Source organism: Anomaloglossus baeobatrachus, chromosome 12, assembly GCF_048569485.1.
Source record: "Anomaloglossus baeobatrachus isolate aAnoBae1 chromosome 12, aAnoBae1.hap1, whole genome shotgun sequence".
Classification (NCBI taxonomy): domain Eukaryota; kingdom Metazoa; phylum Chordata; class Amphibia; order Anura; family Aromobatidae; genus Anomaloglossus; species Anomaloglossus baeobatrachus.
In genome coordinates, this window is record NC_134364.1 from 55,540,910 (window position 1) to 55,554,823 (window position 13,914).

General features: G+C 46.5%; 1 protein-coding gene across 2 annotated transcripts in view; it reads left to right on the forward strand.

Moving 5' to 3' along the window:
- The window catches only part of SYNE2 (spectrin repeat containing nuclear envelope protein 2), a 518,190-nt gene that overhangs the window by 162,966 nt on the left and 341,310 nt on the right, over positions 1-13,914 (forward strand). For both annotated transcript variants that reach the window (XM_075330437.1, XM_075330436.1), the window contains exons 29-30: positions 1,216-1,363; positions 11,748-12,347. In XM_075330437.1, coding sequence (XP_075186552.1) covers positions 1,216-1,363; positions 11,748-12,347 — 748 coding nt within the window. The remainder of the gene's footprint in view (positions 1-1,215; positions 1,364-11,747; positions 12,348-13,914) is intronic.

Genomic DNA, 13,914 nt, shown 5'->3' on the forward strand with positions numbered 1-13,914 from the left:
AAAAGAAAGAAAGAAAGAAGGAAAGAAAGCTCCAAGTCAGACAGGAGCAGAGAAACAGAAGGAGACTCTTCCTGGTGAAGATCCTGGGACCCAGAGGTCCAGGTGACACCACGTAGAAGACAGAAGGAGTCGCAGGGCCACGGGTAGTCCTAGAGGTACCACGGGCAGTCCTAGAGGTACCACGGAGAGGGCCTAGAGGCGCCACGGGTAGTTGTAGGCTACGGTGGCCTGTTCCACAGTAACATCGGTGGAGGGATCAAGCTGCGACAGGGGACGGTCCCTAGAGACTGGAGGAGTGCAAAATCATCTCCAAACAGTAAAAACCGAGGCCCAGGGACGTTGTAAGCTCCCAGGGCCAGAACCCATAGCAGACTTCCAGAAAAGGGGTAATCAGCCGACAGGTGACCCCCCAGCCCGGAGGCTGTAGTGGAGGCCAAGCCAGGTTTATCCTAACAAAGGCAAGGCTAAGGAAGACAGCAGAAGAAAGGGACACTAAGAGAAGGGCACCAGCTTTTACTCTCTGAATCACCCAGAAACGGTGGAGGTCCCTGACAGTGGTTCCAGCAGTCCAAGGGGTCCTACAGAGCTCTGACCAGAACTGTGAGTAAAGAACTTGAACTGCACCCTTGGAGTTGCCTCTGTTATTTCATCTGCATAGACACTCACAAGCACCAACTGTGCCCCGGGCATTGCTCCACCTGTGGGGAGCAGTACTACCATTGCTGCCATAATATCATCCCGGAGGCCTCACATAGCAGCGGCGGCTTAATAGCCGCATACCACAGGTGGCGTCACGAACACAACCATTAACAAGCAAGCCACATATTTTACTGACACCCACCAGGGCCACGGAGCCGGGCCCAGCCACCACTGACTACCACCGGACTAGTCCGACCCGGCACCGGGTGTCCCATAGCCCTGGGGTGGGCGAGTCACAGGCAGTTGTCCTACAGCCACACACAGAGCAGTGAGGAGATGGAAGATGTGTTTTTATGCAATTCTCAATATTAGTTGTATGATGAGACAAAATACAATCAAGGATAAAAAGTGATTAGAGGAGTAGGATTTGTGTTTACATTTTTGAGTATTTTCTGTTTTGTTTTCCTGTTCCTTATTTTGTATTAGGTTCATCACGATAACTTTATCATGAATTATTCTGCACTCTTCGGTAATTTTATAATGACGTTACTTTTTTTGATGTTTTTGTTTCTTCAGAATTCAGTCTCTGAGCATTACAATAAATGTCCTCCTGCCCATTGAGGAGGAAGTTTCACTTCTTTGTGAATCAAGCGGACAGAGTCCAATCCATGAGGATGAACAATTCCCAATTTCCAACATCGGCTCCGTTTATCAAAATCTGCAGGTATGTAGACTTACTGTAACCTGTAGGCTGGTTTACATGGAGCCGTAGAACGAAGAATCCAGCCTGGTCGTCTTCATTCCCTGTGTTAGTGTCACAGAGTTGTGCACAAACTTCACCGACTGTCATGGCGTTGGCAGGCTCTGTTCACATTACAGATTCTGACACTCCACGTGATGGTTTCTCTGGTGTCTGGAATCAAGACAGGCAGACTCTGGCATCAACCTGCTGTGTGCTGATTCATAGGCAGCCTAGCAAGAGTTAATCTATGCTGGTCTGCTTGTTAGGCTCCTTTGATCACATGTGGTGGGAAAGCCTATCACATCAGCTCCCCTCTAATTTATGCTGGATGAAATCTTCTAACCATGCCAGCTATAGTTGTTTCTGTGTTGGTCTGTGAGCTTTGGTGTCCCAGAGTTTCTGGTGAACGTGTTGCTTTTTGCTTGGAGTGGTTGTAGAGTTTACCCATGTTATCTTGTTGTTTCCTTCCTGCTCTTGTGTTTCCTCCTAATCTCTTATTGTCTTTACCTCTGTGTGTGTGTGCGTGCTGTGTGACAGTTTTGGTTTTCTATTGTCTGTCTATTTCTGTGGTTTTCATTTCACTCCAGTCCTGTCCCTTCCTGGGGAGGGTGAGAAGGAATCAGAACAGGGCTGGTCAGGAGCAGATCCAAAAAGGAAACTCAGGCCTCTCCACCATCAAGAGTATCCCTGAGATTAGGGATAGCATAGGGCCTGCTAGCTTGGCGGTCAATGTAAGAGCCCCGGTTTCCTGCTAAACCATAGTCATCTTGACATTTGGTGAATAGTGAGAATGGATGCTGGGGGCAGGTAGATAATTCGGCGTTCAGTTGGGTAAAGGGTAGAGTTGAGCGCGGTTCTAGGTTCGTGGTTCTCCAGTTCGCGGCTCGAGTGATTTTGGGGGCTGTTCTAGATCGAACTAGAACTCGAGCTTTTTTGCAAAAGCTCGATAGTTCTAGATACGTTCAAGAACGGTTCTAGCAGCAAAAAACCCAGCTAATTCCTAGCTGGCTTTCCGCTGTAATAGTGTAAGTCACTCTGTGACTCACACTATTATGAAATTTCAGTGTATACTGTGCGGGAACAGCGCATTCAGATCACTGCTGTATGGATAATGGCGATCGCCATTTTTTTTTTTTTTTCCTTGTCTTCCTTCCCTAAGCGCGCGCGTGTAGTGGGGAGGGCCAGCATGTCAGCCAATCCCAGACACACACACAGCTAAGTGGACTTTTAGCCAGAGAAGCAACGGCATGTGTGATAGGATGTCCATGTCACATGTCCCTGCATTATAAAAACGAGTATCTGCCCGTCCGGACGCCATTATCTCTTCTGCGTCCTTGGTGTCAGACATCACTGGCGCAGCTCCGTCCTGAGTCCTATCGCCGATACTGCTGTATGCGCTCCATACACAGCACTGGACAGCTTAGGGAGAGCACTTTCTATCAGTCCTTTTAAGGGCTCGTACCGGCAGGGTCAGAGCCATAGGTGACAGGTCCTGAAAACAGAGACAGCGTCTGTGTAGCTAAGGTCAGGGATTTCCTCGCTGCATTTCCCCATTAGGAGGGATAGAAAGGCAGGCTTCCATTCCTCTACCCAGAGCCCCACAATCCTGGCACTGTACCCTCCTGTCCTCTGCACACTCCAACTCATTATAACTAAGCCATTATACTAGCAAACACTAAGTATACCTAGTGGCATCCTAAACGTGGCTATTGGACTTCTGTATAGTCCCAGTAGTGCACAGATATTTGCAGCACGTCTGCCTGCATTGCACACTCCAACTCATTATAACTAAGCCATTACACTAGCAAACACTGAGTGAACTTAGTGTCATCCTAAACGTGGCTATTGGATTTCTGTATAGTCCCACTAGTGCAAAGATATTTGCAGCACCTCTGCCTGCATTGCACACTCCAACTCATTATAACTAAGCCATTACACTAGCAAACACTGAGTGAACTTAGTGTCATCCTAAACGTGGCTATTGGATTTCTGTATAGTCCCACTAGTGCAAAGATATTTGCAGCACCTCTGCCTGCATTGCACACTCCAACTCATTATAACTAAGTATTACTCACAGCAAGTTGGGCTGCAGTGTGTACATCGCCCTGGCCAAAAACTGATGCTCTAGCAGGATACAGCTAAACCCCCACTAAGTGGAGACATCACAGGTGCAGGAGAAGCACATCACACACACACCTTCATGGAATGGAGGGGAGGTGACTGCTAGATGATAAAACTGCACACAAGTGGCTTGCATAGAGCGCTGTTCACATGCAGATGACACAGTCACAAACCCGCAGCCTATTAGGTAACGCCCTTCTATTAGATCAGGCGGGCTGCCAAGCCGTACTCCACTGTATATCATGCACGGACAGACACTCTACAATGCAAGGCCCAACAGAAAGGGGCCTGGCTGTATCCTGTACAAACAAAAAAATATGAGGTTTTTGTTGGTATTTATGGCCATAAGCCACTTGTGTGCAGTTTTATCATCTAGCAGTCACCTCCCCTCCATTCCATGAAGGTGTGTGTGTGATGTGCTTCTCCTGCACCTGTGATGTCTCCACTTAGTGGGGGTTTAGCTGTATCCTGCTAGAGCATCAGTTTTTGGCCAGGGCGATGTACACACTGCAGCCCAACTTGCTGTGAGTAATACTTGATTTTTGGAGGACATTATCCTCTTATTGTTGCTTTTTTTATATTTAGTGTAGGGACCTACAGACATGAGGTCCCTTGACGAGGGTGTAGGCTTACGTTTTATGGCCATAAATACCAACAAAAACCTCATATTTTTTTGTTTGTACAGGATACAGCCAGGCCCCTTTCTGTTGGGCCTTGCATTGTAGAGTGTCTGTCCGTGCATGATATACAGTGGAGTACGGCTTGGCAGCCCGCCTGATCTAATAGAAGGGCGTTACCTAATAGGCTGCGGGTTTGTGACTGTGTCATCTGCATGTGAACAGCGCTCTATGCAAGCCACTTGTGTGCAGTTTTATCATCTAGCAGTCACCTCCCCTCCATTCCATGAAGGTGTGTGTGTGATGTGCTTCTCCTGCACCTGTGATGTCTCCACTTAGTGGGGGTTTAGCTGTATCCTGCTAGAGCATCAGTTTTTGGCCAGGGCGATGTACACACTGCAGCCCAACTTGCTGTGAGTAATACTTGATTTTTGGAGGACATTATCCTCTTATTGTTGCTTTTTTTATCATTATAACTAAGCCATTATACTAGCAATTTATGCTGCCAGTTTAAGGGCCGTAGTTGCATTGTCAGGGATATTTATTCTTTATTATTCTGCTGTTAATAAAGCTAGACCACCGCTGCAATCTACACCACCTCTCAATTTTTACTACCACATTTTCAGTGCACAATCTTGTCGCAATCAACATGAGTGGCAAAATGACAGATGCTGGTGGAAAGGGGAAGAGGCGTGGTGGAAAAGGAAAAAAAGGGTTTGTCCGTGGGGAAGGTGGCAAAGCTCCATTATCATCTGCTGAAGATAGACCATCTACCAGCAAAAGTAAGATGTCTACTACTTACCGTGGACAATCCGATGTGCTCCCTTTTTTACGGACACGAACAACAGGAACAAAGCTAGATGATGGCCAAAAAAGGAAAATGCTTGAATGGATCTCAAGTGGTCCAACAAGTGCCCTCTCAGCCACTTCAAGTACCGCATCCAAAAAACACCAGTCCTCTGAGTTGTCATCCCAATCAAACTTGCTTTCTCCCAGCTCTGAAGTCTCCATCAGCCCTGCACAGTATGGTGGAACTGAGATGGCTGAGTCTGCAGAGCTGTTCAGTCACACTATAGCCTGGGAATCAGAGGTCTGCTCCCAAGCTACAGTGAGTACAGACCAGGAAATGGTCTGCAGTGATGCCCAGAACCTTTGTGACTCTGATTCAGGCCGTGAGGACCACGTTTCTGAGCATAATGTTGACCCTTTGTCACAAACTGTAACACCTGTTGTTATAGACAATGAGGAACATACTGATGACGATGAGACGCAGATACCAGATTGGGATGACAACTTAAATATTCGGTCAGGGCAAGAAGAGGCTCGGTCTGAGGGGGAGGGGAGTGGAAACACAACAATTGATGATGAAGTTCTAGATCCCACCTACTGTCAACCCCCAGTCAGGCACTCGAGGAGGTCAACAGAGGCGGTGGAGGAGGATGCAATCGACGACGAAGTTACCTTACGCCTTCCTGGAAAGAGTCGGAGCACTGGTAGCATGTCTACAACTGCATCATCAGCCACCACTCTGCCTCTGAGCACTAGTCGGGGGGGCTCAGCAGGTCGCATGCCCTCTAAGCCTTGCCTAGCCTGGTCCTTTTTTGACATAGAAAAAGATCGCCCAAATTATGTGATGTGTAAAATTTGTCGTGATTCTGTTAGTAGAGGTCAAAACCTCAGCAGTTTGACAACTTCTTCCATGAATCGTCACATGAATAAATATCATAGGTCCCGGTGGGAAGCTCACCGTGCTGCAATGCGGCCTAGTGGAGCGAACCATCCACGGCCTGCCCCTTCCAGTGCATCCGCGCGCTCTTCATCTTCTAGGACTGTGGGGACAGCTGTCACACCTGGTTTTCCACGCACAACTTCCACCACTGTAACCGCAACAGGCAGTTTGCTTGGTAGGTCGTCAGTTGGTTTGGAAGGGGAAACAAGTGAGTGTGTACAGCTCTCTCAGACATCGATAGCACCAACGTTGGATGAAGGCAACATCATGTCTCCGCCTGCACTTTCCTGACAAACCTGCATTTTTACAGGGACACCCTACTCAACACCGTCTACACACAGCAGCCAGATCTCTGTCCCTCAGATGTGGTCAAATAAAAGGCCATTTCCTGCGACCCATGACAAAGCTAAGAGGTTGACTCTATCCCTCTGTAAGCTCTTGGCTACCGAAATGCTGCCTTTCCGCCTAGTGGACACAGAGGATTTTAGAGACCTTATGTCTGTCGCTGTGCCCCAGTACCAGATGCCTAGTCGCCACTACTTCTCTAAGAAAGGTGTGCCCGCGCTACACCAGCATGTCGCACACAACATCACCGCTTCCTTGAGAAACTCTGTGTGTGAACGGGTGCATTTCACCACCGATACTTGGACCAGTAAGCATGGACAGGGACGTTACATGTCGCTGCCTGGGCACTAGGTAACTATGGTGATAGATGGTGAAGGGTCTGCTGCACAAGTCTTGCCGTCCCCACGACTTGTGTGTCAATCCTCTGTCTGTCCAAGTTCCGCCACTGCTTCTGCCTCCTCCACCTTATCTGGGTCCTCCACCTCCGCCCCAAGCCTGCCTGGTCAGGCCACCAGCGTTCTCACTGCGCAGAAGGAATCACGCACCCCTCATTACTATGCTGGCAGCAGAGAGCAACGGTATCAGGCGGTCTTTAGCTTGACATGTCTTGGGAATAGGAGTCACACAGCTGAGGAGTTGTGGTCAGCTCTGCGGTCCGAGTTTAATAAATGGTTGTCTCCACTCAACCTGCAGCCTGGTAAGGCCGTGTGCGACAATGCTGCAAACCTGGGTGCGGCCCTTCGCCTGGGCAAGGTGACACACGTGCCTTGTATGGCTCACGTGTTGAACCTTGTTGTCCAGCAATTCTTAACACACTATCCCGGCCTAGATGGCCTTCTGACCAGGGCACGAAAACTGTCTGCTCACTTCCGCCGTTCAACCGCCGCAACTGAGCGACTTGCATCTCTCCAGAAGTCTTTCGGCCTGCCGGTTCATCGCCTGAAATGCGATGTGGCGACACGCTGAAATTCGACTCTCCACATGTTACAGCGACTGTGGCAGCACCGCCGAGCCCTGGTGCAATACGTCATGACGTATAGCCTGGGCCAACGAGATGCAGAGGTGGGGCAGATCACCCTGATGGAGTGGTCTCAGATCAAGGACCTATGCACCCTTCTGCACAGTTTCGACATGGCGACGAATATGTTTAGCGCTGACAATGCCATTATCAGCATGACGATTCCAGTCATTTACATGCTGGAGCACACGCTAAACACTATTCGGAGTCAGGGGGTGGGACAACAGGAAGGGGAGGAACTACAGGAGGATTCATATGCGCAAGGGACAACAACATCACCAAGGTCCAGACGTTCATCATCACCAACGCAGCAGGCATGGGACCATGGGGGACAGGGATCAACAAGGGCGCATAGTAGCAGGCGAAATGTTGAGGAAGGTGCAGGAGAACATGAAGAAATGGAGGACGAACTGTCCATGGACATGGAAGACTCAGCAGATGAGGGAGACCTTGGTCAAATTTCAGTTGAAAGAGGTTGGGGGGAGATGTCTCGTATTGTCAAAATTAGAAGTGATGATGACTACTGGATTGCCACACTATTAGATCCCCGGTACAAGTCCAAATTTTGTGACATAATTCCAGCCATAGAAAGGGACGCACGTATGCAGGAGTATTAACAGAAGCTGTTACTCGATCTTAGCTCGGCTTTTCCACTAAACAACCGTGCAGGTGCAGGGAGTGATTCTCCCAGTTGTAACTTGACAAACATGGGATGGTCTCGTCATCTTCAACAGTCTACCCGTACCAGTAGGACTGTATCTGGTGCTGGTAACAGCAATTTTATGGAATCTTTTCATAATTTTTTTAGACCCTCCTTTGCAAGGCCACCAGAGACAACAAGTCTGACACATAGTCAACGGCTGGAGAGGATGATACAGGAGTATCTTCAAATAAACATCGATGCCATGACTTTGCAAATGGAGCCTTGCTCATTTTGGGCTTCAAATCTTGAAAAATGGCCAGAGCTCTCCACTTACGCCTTGGAGATTTTGTCGTGTCCAGCTGCCAGCGTTGTCTCTGAACGTGTCTTCAGTGCTGCAGGGTGTGTGCTGACAGATAAGCGCACGCGTCTGTCCAGTGACAATGTGGACAGACTAACATTCATCAAAATGAACAAGTCATGGATCCACAAGGAATTTACTACCCCTGTGTCATCCTGGGGAGAGTAAATGCTTGTGGATTTGGAATGTGCTTGATGCAAATCAAAACATCCTGTTTGCAACTGGGGCACAAGTGCTGCCACTGAAGGGGTGGGTGTCTGTGTGGCCCAATTTTTTGAAAAAAGGGAGACTCCGCTTGGAGTAACCTTTGATTGCTGTCTTTTTTTAAAATGATCCAAGATGAACAGAGCTGGGATCAGGAAAGACTTTGCTACCTACCCTGGTGTCATCCTGGGGACGGTTAATTATGGCGTATTTTTGAATGTGCTTGATGCAAATCTAGCTGTGAAGTGTACAACTAGGGCACAAGTGCTGCCACTGAAGGGGTGTCTGTGTGGCCCAATTTTTGGAAAAAAGGGAGACTCCGCTTGGAGTCACCTTGCGGTGTTTTACATGATTTTAGAAGGGCGTGCCATGCCTATATCTGTGTCTCGTCCTCTTTTTCCTCGTAACGCTGTTTTGTTTTCACATGAGAATTTGTCCTTGTCACTTTCCCATGTGTTTTTGTTGTGAGTTGTTTGTCACCTTTTGGACACCTTTGAGGGTGTTTTCTAGGTGTTTTTATGTGTTTGTGAATGCCTGCCATTGTTTCCTATGCAGTTCGAGTTCGGTTCGTTGAACGTTCGACGAACCGAACTCGAACGGGAGCTCCGTTCGGCGAACCGACCTCGAGCCGAACCGCGACCGGTTCGCTCATCTCTAGTAAAGGGAATGGGTATAAATGACATTTTATGCTAAACAGTTTTTAGATTTCTGGGTGATATATATATAAATATATTTTTTTAAATATTTTTATTTATATCATTATCATCACAGACAGGATTACAATTGACTGATAATACCTCTAAAATAGTGAGAGGACTTCAGAGCTCACAGCTCAATAATAGACAGTAAGAAAAAGCCATAAAACATTTGACAATTACAATATACAGTCGTAGGCTGTGAATAATACAGAGGTTCATTTGATAGGGAGAGAAATAGGAGAACTGCCGGAAGCAGTGGCAGACTCAGTATAACTTATCAGTGATCTGTTGTAGCTGGCTACGGTCCTGCTGCATGTGAATTACACCTTTTTTACCTTCCTTCATTATTAAGCAGCAGCAAGGCCGCACCGTATTAAAAAAAATATATGAAATCTGTGTCAGTCAGAGAAATTGTGCTGCTTGTCACAAGTGACTATTTTTTTCAAGTGTCTTTTTTAATTTTTTTATTTTTTAACCCCTTTACGATCTAAGACATACATACTTTATATATCCTAGGTCGTATCTGTCCCTTTTTAAGCTGGTTCACACAGCAAGCCCGCATTTTTCCCCGCACATGTCTGCTGATGTGATCAGTGGACATGTTCAGCTAACAGGCGCGGGTGGATCAGAGATCCACCCGCGCCTGTTCACTAGTTAGATTACTTTGTCAAACTCTGCGCTCTGGCGGGGATTGTGCCTTTCCCCGCTGCCATCGGTGGCCCTTCATGCTATCACGAGGGATCAATGGGTTGCCTTGACAGCGTGGCGTCAGCTGATGACCCCTTTCATGACTCATTTTCAGTGAAACAGGAACACAGCATTTCTGCTGATTAGAGAGATCCTGAAGCATCGCTTTGATCACAAGAAGCAATTGGACTGTGTAGGCATAAAGTCCTTAGAAAACTAGTAAAATCAATTAAAAGTAAAAAAAAAATAAAAGTTCAAATCACCCTCTTTTTGGCCCATTGAAAATTAAAAGAATAATAAAAAAAAATACGCATATTTGGTATTGCTACATTCAGAAATGCCCAATCTATCAAAATATAACATAAAAAAATCTGATTGTACACAGTATGGCGAGAAAAGGTTTTTTTTAAAACTCCTGAATTACATTTTTTGATCGCCATAACATTGCATTAAAATGTAATAACAGGCGATCAAAACTTAGCATCTATACAAAAATAGTAGAATTAAAAAAATCGGCTCAAGACGCAAAAAATAAGCCATGACTGAGCCCCAGATCTGGAAACGGAGAACGCAATCGGTCTCAGAAAATGGTGAGAAAAGCACAATTCTTTTTTCTTTTGACAAATTTTTGAATTTATTTTCACCACTTGGATAAAAGTAAAACTAGACATGTTTGGTATCTACAAACTCGTACTGATCTGTGGAATCATAACACCAGGTCAGGTTTACCATATAGTAAACATGATAAATAAAAAATAATTGTGCAAAATTGCACTCTTGTTGCAATTTCACTGCCCTTGGAGTTAATTTTTTTCCGTTTTCAGTAAAATATATGGTAAAATGAATGGTGTCAGTCAAAAGTGCAACTCGTCCCGCAAAAAAACAAGCTCTCATATGGTTGTATTGATAAAAGAAGGGGAGGAAAAAACTTAGAAATGGAAAATCACACGGGGTTAAGAGACTAAAGGGTGCCTTACACGCTGCGACATCGCTAGTGATTGCTAGCGATGTCACGACGATAGTACCTGCCCCCGTCGTTCTTGCGAGATGTGGTGATCGCTGCTGTAGCGAACAACATCGCTGCGGCAGCGTCACACACACATACCTGTTCAGCGACGTCGCTGGAGACACCGAACAATCCCTCCTTCAATGGGGAGGTGCGTTCGGCGTCACTAAACGGCCGCCCAATAGCAGAGGAGGGGTGGAGATGAGCGGCCGTAACATGCCGCCCACCTCCTTCCTTCCTCATTGCCGGTGGACGCAGGTAAGGAGATGTTCGTCGTTCTTGCGGTGTCACACACAGCGATGTGTGATGCCGCAGGAACGACGAACAACCAGCGGCATGCACCACCAACGATATTAAAAGTGAGCGACGTGTCAACGATTTTTGACGATTTTGCTATCGTTGATCGTCGCTCCTAGCTGTCACACGCTGCGATGTCGCTAACGGCGCCGGATGTGCGTCACAAACTCCGTGACCCCGACGATATATCGTTAGCGATGTCGCAGCGTGTAAAGCACCCTTAAAGGGAATTGAAAATTCCCCAAAATCAAGACATTCAACTGCAATTGTACACCTCACAAAGTGTGTGTGTCACAACCCGTTTTACCTCTCACATTGTTCCCATTTGACGTCCACTTACCCCCATCATAACACTTTTGAGCGTGCACCTACTGACCTGGCGCTTCTTGTTATGTTCTTTTTGGAAATAGCAGGAGGAAATCTTTGTGAAATAGAATTTTTTTCTTTTAATGTAGATCTTTTCAATTGTGCCTGAAGATTGGGGACTTTGCAACTTTGCAATGTTTGAATTTTGTGATAAATTCGAATCAAATTTTTGGGAAAAGGTTGTCGAAGCGCGAAAACTCTGATTTTCAAAATATTCGATCATTTCGGGTTATGATTGACAGTGTGAATCTGTAATGGTTTTTTCCATCTTTTTTAGGCTGTGCAGAGTTCTGTCCAAGATCAAATTGAGCGGTGTGACCATCTGGAATCTGCCGCCGAGGTGATGGATCCATCGACTCCAGTAGACGCACAAGCCGTCCAGTCCGTTGTAGTTCAGTACAAAAGTCAACTAGAAGCCACGCAGGACCTAATGAAGGAAAGAGAAGGTCTACTGAAAGAACTGGAGATATTTCTGACTTCCCTCACTGCAACCAAGATGGCCATCCAGGCGCAGGCCGCGGTGCCTGGAGATGGTGGGACTGCTTTACTTGACAAGCAGAAGAACATCGAAGAACTAAAACACACCGTATACAGATTGCAACAAGATGCCGAAGAGCTGGACAGACGTCTAGAACCAGCAGACATCTTCCTAGATGACCCACAGCATGGCGGACAGACATCATGCCGGAAAATGCTCGATGAGTTCTTCGAAAAGATACAAATAGTAGAACAATCTGTTTTGCTACAGCTAAGAAACTTGGGCGGTGAAGCGTCCGCCGGACCGCAGTCACTAAACGGGACTGTACACGATTTTGTGCAGACTGGGATGGTACAGTTCACAGAATCTAAGCTGGGGACAGTGCTACAAGAGATGAAGGTAAAATTATCACCACTCATTGTGATTATAGATATTATGAAACAGACCAGAATGCTACATGACATCAAGACTCGGTTTCGGTAGAGTTTACCATTCACATCACCAGGAATCCTCTGCATGTTCTTTGATCCATAATGGCACTGCAGGATTCTGTGAGGTAAAACATGTTTTTAAAGGGAACCGGTCAGGTGCAATATGCACCCAAAACCACAAGCAGTTATGAGTGTATATTGCTAATCCCTGCCTAATGCATCGGTATACACTAGCATAGATATCTTTAGAAAAAGTATTTCTTAAGATCTTTTACTGTTTGCTAATGAGCATGGGGACTAGTCCCCTGGGCGTCGCTTCCCTGCCTAGTCGGCCCCATTAGCATGTTAGTACGCCCCTGTGGACCCCTGTGGGCGTGCTATCATGCTAATGAATGTGCAGAGGATGATCTCACTCACTTCTCCGCTGCCATCGCGTCTGACGGGGGATTTTGGCTCAGTGCGCATGATCCTGGAGTTTGGGTCATGCTCACTATGAAGCCGGGTGTACGCGCCCTGACTTCAAACTAAAGTAGTGCGCATAACCCCGGAGTTGAATCCCCCATCGGACGCAATGGCGGCGGAGAGTTGAGTGAGATCATCCTGTGATGCTCCGTATTCATTAGCATGATAGTAAACAAACAGGGGAATTCTAACATGCTAATGGGGCCAACTAGCCAGGGGAAGAAACGCCTAGGGGACTAGTCCCCGAGCTCATTAGCATACAAAAAAAGATCTTTAGAAATACTTTTTCTATAGATCTCTTTATCTATGCTAGTGTATACAGGGACGGTTAGGCAGGGATTAGCAATATCTACCCAGAACTGCTCCTGGTTCTGGGTGCATATTGCACCTGACAGGTTCCCTTTAACAGGCAGAGAAATGTTTAACCTCACAGAAAGCTGCAGCTGTGAGCGTCTTTATACTCTCTTTTACATCCTCCCTGGTCCAGGAGATGTGGTATGATTAGACCATGTCCCTGTATGGTCAGACACGTACATTACACAGTACACAGCATGGACACATATGTAAGATTATTTCAGCACAGGAACGTTAAAAAAAAAATTCAGTTGTTGAATTTTTTTTATTCTAGGATCTATTGATTAAAATGTACTTTGTTCATTTGGAAACCCCTTTAAGACTCCATCGTAACACCAAAAGATAGTGAGTTAACAGATTCCAGTATAGATTCCGCAAATTCTGAATTTGGTGACGAGTTATAAGATGTAGTGGTGTAGTGTGGGTTAACAAAACAAGTATTTTGTGAATCCAATAGAATTTAGGACCTGGGGCAGCTGCCCCTCTGCTTTTCCCCCATTTCAAGCACATTGGATTCCTAAAGGCCCCGTTACACGCTACGATATATCGGGCAATATGTCATCGAGGTCACGGATTTTGTGACGCACATCCGGCATCGTTAGAGATATCGTAGCGCGTGAGAGCTACGCGCCACTGTTAACGAGCAAAAATACTCACCTTATTGTTGCTCGTTGACACGTCGTTCATTTTCAAAATACCGGTCACATTCCTGGATGCAG